Raw genomic sequence first — 16,710 nt, forward strand, 5'->3', positions numbered from 1 at the left:
TCTGGCTTTGGTATCAAGTTTACACTAATTTCATAAGTGAATTAGTTTTCCATAGGATTTTTTTAAGGATTAAAATGTCATGAAAGCTAGGGGTAATGTAAATGGTATTCAAAGTACTCTACAGTTTTTTTGAGGATGAGGTTAAATATTAGATTTGAAAGCCATATATTGGAACAAATATGGAAATGTGATTGCTCATGTTGTGTATATGAAATAATGATCCTCTCATAGGCCTTTCATAATTATAAGTTTAGTTCCTTCCTGAAGGATTAGGAATATCCTTAATATATTTCACAGACAGTTAAAGAGAAATATAATTGTTTTAAGCAGGGCTTCGTGGGCTGTTAGTTAGTTCTTTGATGGGATCATTAAAATGTGCTCACGGGCCGGCCCAGTGGCTCAGTTGGTTAAGAGCTCGCTCAAGAGTTTGAGCTCTGAGCAACAGTGGTTCGAGTCCAGCCCGAGCTGAGCAGCCGCTGAGCTACCAACAGGTAGCAGGATGGCTCAGCTAAAATAAAATAAAATGTGCTCAGGATTTTGTCTTCAATTTCATAAGTCCAGAAACTTAAATATTGATACTTTCCCCTAAGCTGAACTTGGGGTTTCTAGATCTTAATACTACTAGTTAACATTTGAGTGCTTGCTGTGAGCCAGACACTACTTTAAGCACTTTATACTTGCTATGTCATGTAAACCCTCACAATTCTATGAGGCAGGTACTGTTGTTACCTTTATTTTATAGGTACAAACACTGAGGCACAGGGAAGGTAAGTAACTTCTTTAAGTAGTAAGTATCAGAACCAGGATTTCACTATCACTGGAACCTGTATTGTTTTAACTGCCTTCTGAAACACATTCTTATTCAATTCGTAAAAGATTGGTGTGGAAAAGTAAGATGCTAATTTATTCATTTACAAGTGGGATTGTGTCTAATCAAGAGGCATATGGTCTGTGTAGGCAATGATTCTGAACCTTTATTCTTCAACGGGCATTTCTATGCTTACTGTCTTCAACCAAAAAAAAGTTGAGCTTTACGTTTACATTGTTGTGGTTTGTATTTGAAAAAGAATACATATATTGGATATGCTTTTTCAAACGATGAACATCCTGGTTGAGAGTCTCATGTAATCCTGTGGTGTATAAGCAAAGTGAGATGAGAGTTATAGGCATGTAGAATATGGTGGAGATGAACAGAGAAAGGTTGTGATGAGTGAGGACCTTTACTCTGCTGAATTTTGGAATTCACTGAAGGATTTTGAGCATACAGCCAAATCTAGATCTGGCCAAATCTATATTTTAATAAAAGGACTATGGCAGCAGTGAGAAGGATGGATTAAAGAGGAGAGAAATTGGGGTCAAGGAAATTGGGCCATAATAGATATTTTTAAATGGTGAGTAGGCACTGAATTAGGTAGGACAGCAGAAAAAGAACAGAAATTAAGATGACTTGTTTAAAAAAAAAAAAAAAAGGATGGACTTGGTAGCTGGCTGAAGGTAGTGGTAGAGAAGGATGTAAAATCTATATTGTCCAACTTCCTTTAAAACATCAGGCACCACTATAATATATACTTGATTAAGGCTATTAGAACCATAAAGCTTCAAACCATGTGGTCACGACTGTATTTGGTCTTCCTGATTAGATTTGGGAGTCTTGACTTTGATATCAAGTTTTCTGTTTTTGGTTTTTTTTATAGTGTAGGGCTTTTCTGCAAATGGCTTCTATCACCTGTTATGATTTTTTTCCCCATTAGTTTCAATTTTGGGTCATTTTCCAGATCTTGCCCTTAGGTATGTTCTTGTTCTTTCTGTGTGTCCACTATTTTGGTAGTGAGTCTTCATCTTTTATGAGCTGTATTCACAGATTAAGTGAATTAAAAGTAATTTGACATCGTTTATGTTCCCATTTGGGTTGAAGGTTAAGATTTCTGTTGTATCTGACACTTTATCTTTCTTATGCTTTTTATCTTTGACTGACAGCTGCCATGCAAAGAAAGCCCAAATCATATTCGTCTTCTTTAATGGATCAGATTCCTATCAAATTCCTTATTCGACAGGCTCAGGGGCTGCAGCAGGAGTTGGGAGGTATTTGTTTTATTTGCTTTTTACTGCTAATGTTCATTGTTAAAAGTATCTTGCTGTTTATAATGTTATAAAGTTTAATAGGTGTTCAATATTAAAAATTCAGACAATTCAGGAGTGAACTTCCTCTTTATTTCCTTCACTGTCTTACTCCGTGAAAACCACCCACCCTCCCCAAACCCTAGCTGTTTTGTTTTGGTGTGTAATTTCAGACTTTTTTCTCTACAGGCTGAGCCATGTGAAATTGCAGGTATTCAACTACTTTTGACCTATAAAAAATGCAGTTTCATATGGTTGAAGCTAATAAATACATACCCGAGTAAAAATTCTTAAACTATAAATGGTATTATATCCTATCTCTTCTGAGATTTGCTTTTTTCCCTTGGAGTCTTGGAAATCTTTTCTTGTCAGTACATGTAGATCTACATTATTGTTTTTAATTGCTTCATAATATTCCATGGCATGGAATTACTATTATATAATATTTTTACTGTAAAACTGTCAAGTAGAAATATAGTAAAAAAAATTTTTTTTTTTTTAGCTGAGCCATCCTGCTAACTGTTGGTAGCTCAGCGGCTGCTCAGCTTGGGCTGGACTCGAACCGCTGTTGCTCAGAGCTCAAACTCTTGAGCGAGCTCTTAACCAACTGAGCCACTCGGCCGGCCCTATAGTAATAATTTTTGAAGTTCAGTTTTTTTCTTAATTTAATACCTCTTCAAATGTTTGAGTTTCGGTTTTCTTTTTCTTTTTTTCTTTTGTTTCTTTGAAGCTGGAGTTTTCTTTTTCTTTGTTATTGTTGGTTTCAAGGAGGAACATAAGCCTTCTTTGGTCACCTTTAGCCAGATGTCTGCATTTATTATATCCTTGCAAAATCAAACAAATGATGTCATATTTGGCAGTATTTGGCAACTAACATGGTTTATTGAAAAGATTATGAAATGTAGACTAATTTGCACTATTGTAAACAGTCATTTTTTGTGACCGTTTTGGGGTAGTCTTTACATATACTACTTGTAAATTTAGATATTTAAATTTTAAAATACTTTTGCTTGTTACAGTGTCTTTTCAAACAGAAACATTAATTTTAAGCAGTTTTTATAAGAAAGGAAGCAGATGCTATCTCTACTGGAACTAAGCAGTGATACTATGAGTTGATCTAAGTTGCATATTTAAGGAATGATTGGATCTAAAATACTTTTAATACTATTATTACTACTCATAGCTCTGATGATGACAACAGTAGTATAGTAACAATATTTATTAGGTATTTGTGTGCCAAGAAATTAGTATAGGGGTACTTCTTTTATCTAAACAGGCATTTTTACAGCATTATCATTTATTTTCTCATTGGTATTACACAATAATAGTCATGAGTAGCCAAACTATGTTATAAGCAAAAGGTTACAAACAAGACTTTGATTTAGTAGAAGATTTCCCATTTGTTTTGAGCTTCTTTTACCTTTTTTTAATAGACTTTTTTCTTTTTTTTAAAAACATTTATTTTTAATTATAGTTAACATACAACATACAATAATTATATTAGTTTCAGGTGTACAACATAGATTCAACATTTGTATACCTCACAAAGTGATCACCACAGTAAGTCTAGTAACCATTTACCACCATACTTATCATATTATTATATTACTGACTCTATTCCCTGTGCTGTACATTCCATTCTCTTGAATTATTTTGTAATTGGAAGTTTGTAATTCTTAATTCTCTTCCCCTTTTCCACCCAGTCCCCCACCTGCCTTCCCTCTAGAAACCCTGATCTCAACCCTTCTTGAAGAAAGACAAATGCACCCTCTTGTGGGTATCATCAGTATTGCTTCGGTTGGCTGACATACTTAGCTGTGTGACTTTGGGAACATTAATAAATGTCTTCAGCCTGTTTCCTTACAGTTGAATGGAGACAATATTGCCTACCTTGTAGGAATGTTAGGGCGAAATGAGGAAATGTACATTTTAGGTACTCAAAAGTGGGCGGTTTTAATTTTACCCACCTATAGCAATGATGCTCAACTTGGTTGGAGGAGAGGAGGACATGTTCTCATAGAAGCCTATCAGAATTTCTGAGCGAGGCCTGTTTCAAACCTTATATGATCTCCCCAAATGGACATTCTTTTTCTCTCTTTTCTTTCCTCCTCCCTCAGTTGTCGAACAACTTTTCCTGATGGGAGACTTTTATGTTGGGATAGGGTAGAAGAAAGCTTGAGAACTTTTGATAAAAGAAGTAGTTTTCAACTTCCTGTGTATCAGATCACTTGGTTATCTTTATTTAAGCATATTTTCTAGCCAAACTACTGAACAGATGTTCTCAAACTATAGTATGCATGCACAAGAAGTGTAAATTCCTTTGTCTTGCTGAAAATGAAAGGGAGAGGGGAGAGAGAAGATAGAAGATTTTGGTGTTTAAGAATGAAGAATCCAATTGACTTCTTATACATTTTCAAGGGTTGCATTCTGCTTTATTACGTCTCCTCGCAACTAACTACCCACATTTGTGCATTGTGGATGATTGGATTTGCGAAGAGGAAATCACAGGGACTGATGCCTTGTTAAGGCGAATGCTCCTGACAAATAATGCCAAAAATCACTCTCCTGAACAACTCCAAGAAGGTATAGTAAACTGGAAATCCTTTTACCACTTTAGTATTAGAAAGAGATGTTAGGCTTATTGAAATGTTAAAATCATGCATAATTTTCCTGGGAGGCATAGCAATATTTTGGTGAATATATTTTAAGTAATTCTCTTTGAGATTAAGATGATCTAACCATTTGTTTTTGACATGATTCTGTTTCCTGGTAGGTCTTATGTTATATCACTAAATGGGTCATGTGGTTTTAGGAAGGTCCTAACTGGTCAGAAGTAAGGGCCATGGAATAGAGCAATGTACTTGCTGTGAATGGATAATGTTCTAGCTCAGCACTGTCAAATAGAAGTATGATCTAAGCTACACATAGAATGTTACACTTCCTGTAACCACATTCAAAAAGTTAAAAACAGGCAAAATTAATTTTAATAAATATTTAACCCAATATATCTAATATATTATCATTTCATTATGTAATCAATATAAACTATTAATGAGGTATTTTACTGTTTTTCCATACTAAATCTTTGCAATCTGGTACATACTTTATACTTAAGCACATCTCATCTTGGACCAGCTCTATTTCAAGTGCTCAGTAGCCATTTGTGGTTAGTGAGTATTCTATTGAAGAGCACAGTTCTAGATGTTTTTTACTAACAGCAGTCTGCTGGGTGCTTATAGCCTATAAAGGGGACCACCCAGAAGAAGGTAGCAAGAAGTTTGAATCTTTCAAATGAAGACTGTTACCAAAAGTAACACTTGGGTATCTTTTCATGTTTCAACCAATTTTTCGAATCAGTCTGAATCCCCAAGGAAATCACGTTTGTCTTTGGGTCACTAACATGATTTAAAAATCAGACTTTTTTTGTTCTTCATAAAATAACTACACTTAACATGAATTTTTCTTAAGGCCCTTATTTTAAGTATAGCCAAAACTATGGCTAGGATTGAAAGTTTTCCCTTTTTTAAGCGGTACTGTTTTCTTGATTTGCTTGGCCTATAGTCTGATAGAGCAATATTACTTCCTATTTGGTAAGCTGTATAGAATTTAGATTATGACTGCTAAGTTTTCCTTTTAGCATTTTCAGCTGTCCCAGGAAGTCACACACAAGTGATGCAGATTCTAGAACACTTGACTCTACTCTCTGCCAGTGAACTTATACCATATGCAGAAGTATTAACCTCCAATATGAACCAGCTGTTGAATTCAGGGGTTCCACGGCGAATTCTTCAAACAGTCAATAAACTATGGATGGTTCTTAATACTGTGATGCCTAGAAGGTAATTTCAGTGTAACTGATAAGTGCATAGCCATGATTATATACAATAGCCTAAACTTAAATGTTGAAAAAAAGTGTTGACTATTTGACAATATAAATTCTTTCTGAAGACATTAATTGAAGTTATAACTTCAAGGAAAGAATAAACTTTGTCTTAAGAAACAGAGAGGAACCTTGAAGTATTTGCAACTTGAGAAAGTTCTTTAAAAGTGAGCCCTCGTGTCTAGTCACTGTGCCTAATTGTGATTTAGGTCACTGTTGCGATCATCATGGCAGTGGCTTCAAATTTTGCTTAACATTAAAATTTCCTGGAGAGTTTTTAAAACTCCTGATCACCAAGTATAACCCATGTCAGTTAAATCAGAATGTCTGTGGGTACAAGTCAGGTGCTGGTATTTCTTTGAGGATTCTCTAGGTGATTTCAGTGTGCAGCAAAGTTTAGAGAACTTTGGATTAATTATTTTAAATCTTAGTCAAACGGGTCTCTCCTGGTCTATAGATTGTACAGAGATACATGGTTAGCTCTAAAAAACTGAATACATACTGGGCTGGACTTAACCTGCAATTTTGATTCAGTAGGTCTGGGAATATTTATACTTTTTAAATTTAAAAATAATTTTAAATTATAAGTAAATTTTATATTAATTATAAGTAAAGTAACTTTTATCAAATTAATAAATGCACATAACTTCAGAAGGTAAATAGTATATAAGGCCTGCCTACACCTTCCCATTTTAGACAGTTACTCCTCAGAGACAACTATTCTCAGCTGTTTTCTTATTCTGGCATTTCTATCTCCCCATACATCACAATAATATCCTTATAATTATCATGATTTCCTGACTTTCCAATGTAGAAATTATCTTTTGACTTCCTACTAAGGAAGATGAAGATTTAGCACTCTTCCCTGCTTTGTCCCAAGTCCCTTTTCCCCCAACACACACTTCCCCTTTCTCCATTTCTCCCAGCACAGTTATCTCAAAACTTTTGGTTAAAGCAATATGCAGTGTGCATATTATTATAACTACGTAAGTGTTATTTATAGTTGACCTATGTGATATCTTTTGATTAGAGTTTCTTTCTTATACATTTGCCCTCCTCCACACCCCTTACACAAACCCTGAGCTAATACTTGCCTCTTTTCCATTTGCTCAGGGGTTTGTTTTGTTTTGTTTTTGTGTCAATAACTAATTCATCCCCAAACTCCATTATTAAGGGGAAATTTACTTTACAGTTAGTTATATAACACATCAGTTAACATTTGCTTTCTTGTAAACATTCCTTTCAGAGCTTTCTGTCCTCGTGTTCAAATCTGGGATGTGCACAGTAGCCATCCTGGAATTGCTTTTGTCTCTCTTTGTTGGATTCCATGTTTTTCTCTTTTTTGGTCTAGTTGCTCATTTTAGTGAGTGGAACCCACTCTCAAGTTGCTTCCTGAAAAAGGTGTTTGGGATACTTTTTTTTTTTGAGACTTGCATGTGTGAAAAGGTTTTTATTCTTCCTTTCACATATAATTGATATTTAGCCTAGGGATAGAATTCTAGCTTATTTTTCCTTTCAGAAATTTGAAGGCTTCATTCTATTGAATGAATTAGAGCTTCCCTTATTGTTGTTGGGTAATCTGATGTTATACCAGCTCCCAATCCTTTGTATATGACCATTGTTTATTCTTTTTCAAAGGTTTTATGTTTTTTCTTTCACGGTTTTCTAGAATTTCATGATGACATATTTTGGTGTGTTTTTGTTTTTTGTTTTTTTACTCATAGTGCTGAGTATTTGGATGGCCTTTTTTAGCCTGAGGACTAATACCTTCGTTTCTAAGATACTTTCTTATATATTTTTTTCTTTAATAATTTCTTTCCCTTTGTTTTCTGGAATATTTTGTAATTTGGATTTTATTCTAAGACTTATTCTGAGTTTTTTCCTTTATTTTTTAATATATTCTTTGAATATACTTTTTGGACATTTCCTCAATGTTACCTTCTGATCTTTCCTTTGAATTAAAAAATAAAATCTGTTATATTTTTAATTTCTTTTTTTATTCTTAATTTCTAAGAACTCTTATCTGAATATTTTTAAATGCCTCCTGTTCTTGTGTTTATATATGAATTATTATATCTTTAAGGATATTAATTATAGGTTTAAAAACTTTTTTCTTCTCATTCTTACATTCCCTGTTTGGAGTTCCTTTCCTTCTCTTTGTATATTTTAATCTTTTTCAAAGTAGAAGCTTTCTTTAAATGTCTGATAATTCTTGGCTGTACATTCCTTTTTAAGAGTGGGCAAGCTCTATATGTGAGGTGGGGCTGATGGACTCCTGGGCTTCACTAAACGATCAGGTACCCACCATATTGGCACATCCCTCAGTAATTCTGATGTGCAATCAGGTTGGTAACCACTTTTATAGACAATCGATGTCTCATCTCAAAGTGCATCTCACATTGAAATTTTATGATAAGTATAGAACAATGACTTAATTTGTGGGGCCAGATATAGTTTCAAAGTGCTTTGGTATTTCATTTATAGGTATTATATTCCTATATTATAGATGAGGAAACAGTTCAGAGAGGCTCACTTACTTACATAGAGTCATATAGCAAGTATGGTATTACTGAGGTTTTAATTCAAATTTTTATTTTCTATGCCATGATTATTTCATTACAATGGTGAAGACTTTTGAAACTACTTTGTGTTTACTGTTTTATCTTCATTTGTTTTAGAGACATAATAATAGGTTAGATTTCTATAGTCTTTAATTTTGGAGTTTGTTCATACCAGTTTTCTATTTTCTTTTTAAGATAGAAAGGACTGGAGGGCTACAGGTTTCAATTATAATATAGCTCTTTTTGAACATGTGATTGTTTTCTCATCAGGCTGTGGGTAATGACAGTTAATGCACTTCAACCGTCAATAAAGTTTGTTCGACAACAAAAGTATACTCAGAATGACCTGATGATAGATCCTCTCATTGTCCTAAGATGTGATCAGAGGGTACACAGGTACGTGTCTTTTGAGTTTCATTTTTATTATAGAGTTATACTTTGAGAGTCAAAGAAATTATTTATAACTGTGAAACATTGGAAACAGCTTAAATGTCCTTCAATATGTCAATGGTTTTTCTGAAATGTCCAAATTTTCTAGAATAAACATAAATATTTATAATGGAAAAAAATATGTCAGTGGTTAAATAAACTGTGGCAGTGTTTCCCAAAATTGAAGATAAGAATCACCTGGAGTACTTATTAAAAAAAAAAAAAATCCAAGCTCCACCCATTCCAGACATACTGCATCAGAGTTTCTGGAGGACGGGCCTGGTAATCTACATATGGAATGCTACCCAACAGTTAAAACAAATGAGGTGCAACTATGCATACTAATATGGAAAACATGTTGAGGACAGTGTCTTTTTTAAGAAGAACAAAAATGATGCCTACAATACACTACTAATATTTTTTCACGTTTTTCAGGTACCATTCAGGTTTTTCTAATTATTTAAACTGATCACATTCTGGCTAACTTATAAATTTATATTCTTTCTCATGTATTTTTCTTTCTATATTTAGATGCCCCCCACTGATGGATATTACTCTACACATGTTGAATGGATATCTTCTTGCATCCAAAGCCTACCTTAGTGCTCATCTGAAGGAAACAGCAGAGCAGGATAGGCCTTCCCAGAATAATACATTAGGTTTAATTGGACAAACTGATGGCCCAGAAGTTACTAGAGAAGAATTGAAAAATGCATTACTGGCTGCACAGGTAAAAAAGTAAAATTTAGTCAAAGAGGGCAAGGGCTTCCCTGTTAATATAATCAGTTAAATTGATGGCATAGTATACCCTTTATGTATAATGGTCGTATTGCGCTTCCTCTTATTACAGAACACACTATGAATGACGTTACCTTTGCTTCTGAATATCGATGGGCTGCATTACTAAAAGCAGGAATAATCTTCATGATACTAATTTAATAGCCACTTAAATAAGATTTACATTTTAACAAAATATAAGACTTTTGCTTCTGAAAATCAAATGGTGGAAAAAAATTAAATGGTGGACACAAAGAGAACAAGATGTGTTTGTGTGTATATACAGAGTGTGCCAAAAAAATGTATACACATTTTAAGAAAGGATAAAACTGTATTAAAATTGTGATACTTAATATATCTCGGTAACAAAAGAATACAAGTCACATTTCACTTGAGGTGCTCAAAAGTGGTTACCATCAGCATAAATTTAATACAGTTTTTTCCTTAAAATGTGTATACTTTTTTTGGCACCCTCTATGTGTGTGCATATATATATATATATATATATATATATATATATATAAAATGTCAGGCAGTGATAAATACTATGACAACATAAGCGGTTCAATTTTATATTTAGAAAAGTTTTATAACAGTGTAGAATTACACTGAAGCCTTAAGTAGTCATTTTGAATAATAAAGGAGATGTGAGATGATTAAATGCTCAGCAATTTGAGGTCTTCAATGTAGAAAAACCTTAGTTTAAATATATTTTCTGAAATCTTTTCATTGGCAATAAAGAGAATTAGAGTAATAATATAGGTCCACAATCCCTAAACTGTAATACGGAAATCCAAAAGCTATGAAAACTGAAGCATGTTTTTGGTAATTCAATTGGCAGAAAAACCAGACCTGATGTGACCTCATTTGTGACAAAACTTGACCTGAATTGATGTGAAGCTATTTATGGCCTTTATCCCACTTAATGTGAATATTGGTATGTTTTCCTGCAGAAATATTAATATGTTTGATTACAGTGTTCTACCCTAGTCTCTTGTGGAGGTATTATATAATATTACAGTAAATTCTGAGTTCTAAAATAAATCTAGCCCTCAGAGTTTCAAATGAAGGATTGAGAATTATAATAGCTACCACATTTATATAATGCTTACTAAATGCTGGGTGCTATTCTAAGTTCTTTATGTATATTAACTCATTTAATCTTTACAATCAACCTACGAGGTATAGAGTCTTATCTTCTCAATTTGTAAAGGAGAATGTAAAGGAGAAAAGAGAGGTTAAGTGACTTGCTCAAGGTAATACATTTAGTAAATGGCAGAACTAGGATTCAAGCCTTGGCATTCTGGCTCCAGAGTCTACAAACATAAACAAAACAAAACTATAGCAACACAAAGCCAAAACCCCATGAACCTGAGAATAATGATTATAAAGTAAAACTAACCTAGTTTAAAAATGATTATAACGTAAGGTTTTTACTTTGTAATCAGGTTCTTATACAGTGTGATCAAGGAATTGTTTTCTTCAGGCAGTGTCTGTCTTTCAGAGATACATGTCATATATTCTTTTTTTAACTCCTTCCTGCTAGATGAGAGTGATTATAGCTCTCCTTTACATGTAGGGGCATCAAGCAGATCATCCCTCAAGAAACTACTATTCTATGAAATGACACTCAAGCTTGTAGACTGAGCGACATTTAGTTGTACATGTTAAATGGGTGAGGTGGAATCTTACATTGCAAAACCAGGACCTTCAAGAGCCCATCTCCAAATTAAAAGGGAAAAGAGCTTTGGGAAGTCACTTTTAGGCATTAATTACTAACCACCATCTTCAGAGGAATTAATTAGTTGGTAGCCAGGTGAGAAAAAGAAGGGGGGAATACAGGGTAGTATCCTGGGAGAAGTAGGAGTTTAAGAGGAAGAAAAAGAGATTCTGGTAGAAGTCATTTTTTTGTCTAGGGCCTGTTTTGGATGTCACTGAATCAGAATAATCTTGTAGCAGGTGTTCTTAAACTGGAATCCATGGATCTGCCTTAGGAATATGTGACCACCCTGGAATTATGCAATATGTTTGTTTGCATATTACTAATTTTTATAGGGAGAAAGTTATAGTTTTCTTCAGATTCTTAAAAGGGTTCATGACCATAAAAAGGTGAGAACCATTGCCCTATAGATGGCTCACTTTTTTTCCTAGAAGTACTCCTCTCCCTTTTTTTTTTTTTTTTTAAGAAATAGTTATTATCACTTCTGTTCGTGTGAAAACAAAAGCAGATTTGGTTTCAAACAAACTTCTTAAAGTGACTTTTTTTTTTTAATTTGCTTGTAGGATAGTGCTGCTGTCCAGATTCTGTTGGAGATTTGCTTACCTACTGAAGAGGAGAAAGCAAAGGGTGTCAGTCCAGACACCTTGCTAAGGAATGTTCAAAATGTCATTACGACCAGCACGCCAAATAAGGGAACAGGGGAAGGAGAAGACAATTTGCTGTGTAACCTTCGAGAAGTGCAGTGCCTTATCTGTTGTCTGTTGCACCAAATGTACATTGCGGATCCCAACATTGCTAAGCTTGTTCACTTTCAGGTCTGTTTTGAAAGAATGGTGCTGTATGGGTGAACTTTATTTTGGGGGGTGGAGGGCTGAGCACTAAATGAATAAGGGAATATTTAGAAACTGGATATCACACAAATAATAATGCTCCTTTGCAATATGGAGAAAAATCCAGATTTTTTAGATTTTATTTCAGCCTCGTAAAATATTTAGGTAATATACCTCTATTCTGGTGCATCAGAAAGGTGAAATGCCAGGATGCATGAAGGCACTCTAGCCTCCTGAGCAACTTGGACATAAAGGAAGTAAAACTTTTCTTTATATTTTTATCTGTATTTGACTTACTTTATTTCTAACTTTCCCCCCCTTTCTTGTTGAGATAGGGTTATCCATGTGAACTTCTGCCTCTGACAGTCGCAGGTATTCCATCTATGCACATCTGTCTGGATTTCATACCTGAGCTTATTGCACAACCAGAACTTGAAAAACAGGTATGATCATTTTGGAGCTTTAGAAAATTTTAATCTCTCTCCAGTCTTGCTGGTTATAGAAAACATTTTATAATTTTTAATACTTAAAGATAGTCTTCAGAAACTTGTAATATTTGGATTTTGTGTTGCAGATATTTGCTATCCAGTTGCTTTCTCATTTGTGTATCCAGTATGCATTACCAAAGTCACTCAGTGTGGCTCGCTTAGCTGTCAATGTCATGGGAACTTTGCTAACAGGTGTGTAACCAACCAACACCAAAACTTCTAACATAAAGAAGGACATCTTTTTTCTAAATTTAGTGATACTGTGTTTTCTGTGTCACTAATTAATTTATGCCATCTTTTAAAAATATTCCTATCACAAATGTGTTATAATGTAGAGATGAACAGGAAGGAAAATTGTATCTTTCATTTTGTGACTATATGTAGATTTATAATAATAAGCTCCCCACATTTTCTAAATGGAAATCAAATCTCTGAATGTAATTATGTCAATAGAAAACAAATTACAATTTATTGCAAATGCTTAGAGTTCCAGGAAAATATAAGTATATGTATAAATAAGTATATTAGTTGCTTCCTTAAGCTCTACAACATACCCTAACATTTTAACCACCTGGTTTGTGGAGTAAAATGGTATGAAAATAAACTACTTTAAGAGATATGAACTGTAACTCAGTCTTTTAAAGTAATGGCTTAGTTAGTTTCATATTCTTACTCAGGACTCCCGTAACAATCTGTTCATTTTTCTTTCCATTGTATTCACCTCATGTTATAATTACTTGTAGTGGTTAAGAGCTTAAACTGCCTGAGTTCAATCCCAACTCCACCACTAACTGGCTGTGTGGTCCTAAACAAGTTTCTCAATCTAAGTTTTATTTAAAATTTTTCTCATATAAAAGTAGGTATCATTATAGTACTTTTCACATTCATAAGACTTGTGAGAATTAAATGAAATAATGCATGCGATGCACTTGTCCCAGTGCTTAGGCATAAGGATTTATATGTTGGATGAAGGCTGAGTACTAGATTGTGAGTTAAAGGCAGAAGCTGGCCATGTCTTAGAAAACTGAGTATACTCAGCATAGATCATGGTGCTCAGTATATTGTATGTGCTATCTAGGTTGAATTCATATCTGTAAAACCAAAAATTCTGTTTCATTCTTTCCAACAGTATTAACACAGGCTAAGCGATATGCTTTTTTCATGCCAACTCTCCCAAGTTTGGTCTCTTTTTGTCGAGCATTTCCTCCACTGTACGAGGATATTATGTCTTTGCTGATCCAAATAGGGCAAGTCTGTGCTTCTGATGTTGCCACTCAGACAAGAGACATTGATCCAATTATTACTCGTAAGTAGTAACTTATTTTCAAGACTTGTTTAATATCTCACACAAAAAAACTCAAAATCCTTTCTAGATTCTTGGCTTAATTAATTTTTTCCTTATGTTTTTAGGTCTTCAACAAATAAAGGAGAAACCAGGTGGATGGTCCGCAATCTGTAAAGATCCATCTTTTAAAAATGGACCCAGGGACACGAGAAGCATGGATCCTGATGTACAGCTCTGTCATTGTATTGAAAGCACAATAATTGAAATAATAAACATGAGTGTTAGTGGAATTTAAAAAACAAAACAACTTAAAACAAAAACATGAAGCTGTTTGCTGCATATACCCAACATGAATCTGCATCGTATAACAACGCTTAACTGAATGGGAACAGTAACGTCTTGGAATCACTAAAATGATTCAATTCAACATTAATACAATTTAGAACTCTCTTGAGAATTATGCTTGCTTGTATTTGATTGGCAGGTCTATGGATCTACCTTTGCTGGTATGTTTATTTTATAGCGGCCGAGTTTTCTTTCTATTGGGAACACATTTAAGATATTCATTACTGGAAAGTGAATTTGGCCTTGTATTTAACTTTTGAAGTGAAGAAAAACTGCCATGGCTTTAATTTTTTATAAAAATGAATTTGTGGGTATCCCTAGTGTTGAGTTTAACTGTCAATTAGTAACAGAGTGTGACAGTGATACAATGATGAGGAAGAAAAAGGGAGAATTCGGGAGAAATTAGGAATTTACCCAAATAGAAATCTCTAAGTATTGATAATGCAAGATGAAATTCCAGTTCTCAATAAATAGTATTGAGAAGGCTTTTAAAAAGGCAAATAGCTTTTTGTAAATGATATCCATGGAATTACAGATGCAGATTTTAGGATTTTTACATATTTGCTTCAATTTTTACTGATACGTGAAGCCATATGTTTAAAGAGATACTTGAACAATTTGGAGTTTTAAGATACTGGTTTAAAAGTTTACAGAAACATCTTTGTGCAGAGAAAGGAACCTGAAAAGAGGGTCATAACATTTAGTTTTTTTAAAATTTATTTTCATAATGCTTTACTCATTATCTAATGGTCAGAAATACATTGGCATCTAATTAAAGTTTAGAGCAATAAAACCCACTGGATTAAAGAGTTCTTGGTTTGTCATCAGGATTATAATTCACATCATAATTTTAGAAGATCTCTGAGTAAGAAAATATATACAATGTTTGGACCTCAGGAAAAATTAAAAAGCAGAAAACACAATGTTGCTGAAGGATTTTGCAGTCCTCTGTTAGTAACTTCCATTGATTAGGTGGATGCATTCAGGTAATCCACAATCCTCATTTTTTCCTTACTTAAGTATCCTGTGTACAAGATACTTCTGTTTGCTTTCTGAGATATACCTGAATGATACCCCCCTCCTGCCCGCCACTTGAAACAGACCTCTTCACTTGTAAAAGAAATTAGGCAGGCTAATAAGACAGCATGGTTTTTAAGAAAAGAAATTTAACTTAAGGCTTTTTACTAGCAAATAGTCACATCTCATTTTCCTCCTTTGTAAAGTGGGATTACTACTGGCCCTACCTCATAAGGGTATTACATAAGAACTAATTTGTAGCTGTTTCAAATCATGAAGTGCACAGTATCACAGATGACAGATGCTTAATGTTCGATTAAGTAATTTTGTGAAAAATAAAAGCATACACTTAAAAAATACCATTAGAGTTTTCATATTTTTAAACAAGGCAGTTTTGTAGTCTTTTAAGATTAAATACAAATGCTCCCGTTTTGTTTTGAAACAGGGGCTTTGGAATATTTTGTGGGAGTAGGTAACCTCTAGGAGTTCACAAAAGGTTGAAATAGGTTTTCTAATTAAAAATGCAGTGCACATTCCTGGATCAATTTTCAAAGACTGGTCAAAACCTGCTGTTAAAATAATAACATATGCTATTTTTCATCAGATTTGTCGATGTAAATAAAGTGTAAATATATTAATTAGTAAATGTTAATATTCATGTATTTTAAGTTAAGGTTATAAAATTTGTCACAATGTGATTTTTTTATTCAAGTGAAACAGATGTGTGCAGCTATTTTGAATAGTGGTTTATAAACATTCATATTCTTTAAATGAACTTGTAGTTGTTTGTGTTTCATTTCACTACTGTTAACCTGAAAGAAACAGTTCAGGAGACTGGAATCCAGGACTGTCTGGCTCCAGGGCCTTCGGTGGATCCCTTTCTATTATGCCACATATATCAAATGGCAATACAAGGTTCCAGTCAGTGGAGAGCCCTAGAAATTTAGGAGAAAAAATATCAGAGTAGTTACGTTGCAGCAGCTACGTAAAAGATTTGATATTTTAAAAATTTGTAAAAGCAGAACTTCAATTTGGAGATATTTTTAAGGATTTATCTTTATAAGTTATCCTTCATTCCACTGTCTTAACAGTAAATTACATTTTTGTACCTTCCCTTCATCTTTGCTTATGCATACATATTTTCACATAACAGAATTCATAATACCCAGTTTGGGTGCCTTTTTTCATTTAACTCTAGATGGAATTTGTTTGCAGGTTGTTTAGTTTTTATGATTTATTGGCTTAGAACGATTAAAGTGA

At 33.8% G+C, this 16,710-nt stretch overlaps 1 protein-coding gene across 3 annotated transcripts in view; it reads left to right on the top strand.

Annotated features, from left to right (window-relative positions):
- The window catches only part of INTS2 (integrator complex subunit 2), a 45,390-nt gene extending 29,592 nt beyond the window's left edge, over positions 1–15,798 (top strand). For all 3 annotated transcript variants that reach the window (XM_019636771.1, XM_019636770.1, XM_019636772.1), the window contains exons 16-25: positions 1,978–2,082; positions 4,537–4,701; positions 5,756–5,957; positions 8,830–8,955; positions 9,520–9,718; positions 12,049–12,300; positions 12,651–12,758; positions 12,890–12,995; positions 13,933–14,109; positions 14,214–15,798. In XM_019636771.1, coding sequence (XP_019492316.1) covers positions 1,978–2,082; positions 4,537–4,701; positions 5,756–5,957; positions 8,830–8,955; positions 9,520–9,718; positions 12,049–12,300; positions 12,651–12,758; positions 12,890–12,995; positions 13,933–14,109; positions 14,214–14,383 — 1,610 coding nt within the window. In that variant the 3' untranslated portion in view covers positions 14,384–15,798. The remainder of the gene's footprint in view (positions 1–1,977; positions 2,083–4,536; positions 4,702–5,755; positions 5,958–8,829; positions 8,956–9,519; positions 9,719–12,048; positions 12,301–12,650; positions 12,759–12,889; positions 12,996–13,932; positions 14,110–14,213) is intronic.
- The last annotated feature ends 912 nt before the right edge of the window (positions 15,799–16,710 follow it).

Source organism: Hipposideros armiger, unplaced genomic scaffold (genome assembly GCF_001890085.2).
Source record: "Hipposideros armiger isolate ML-2016 unplaced genomic scaffold, ASM189008v1 scaffold_29, whole genome shotgun sequence".
NCBI lineage: Eukaryota > Metazoa > Chordata > Mammalia > Chiroptera > Hipposideridae > Hipposideros > Hipposideros armiger.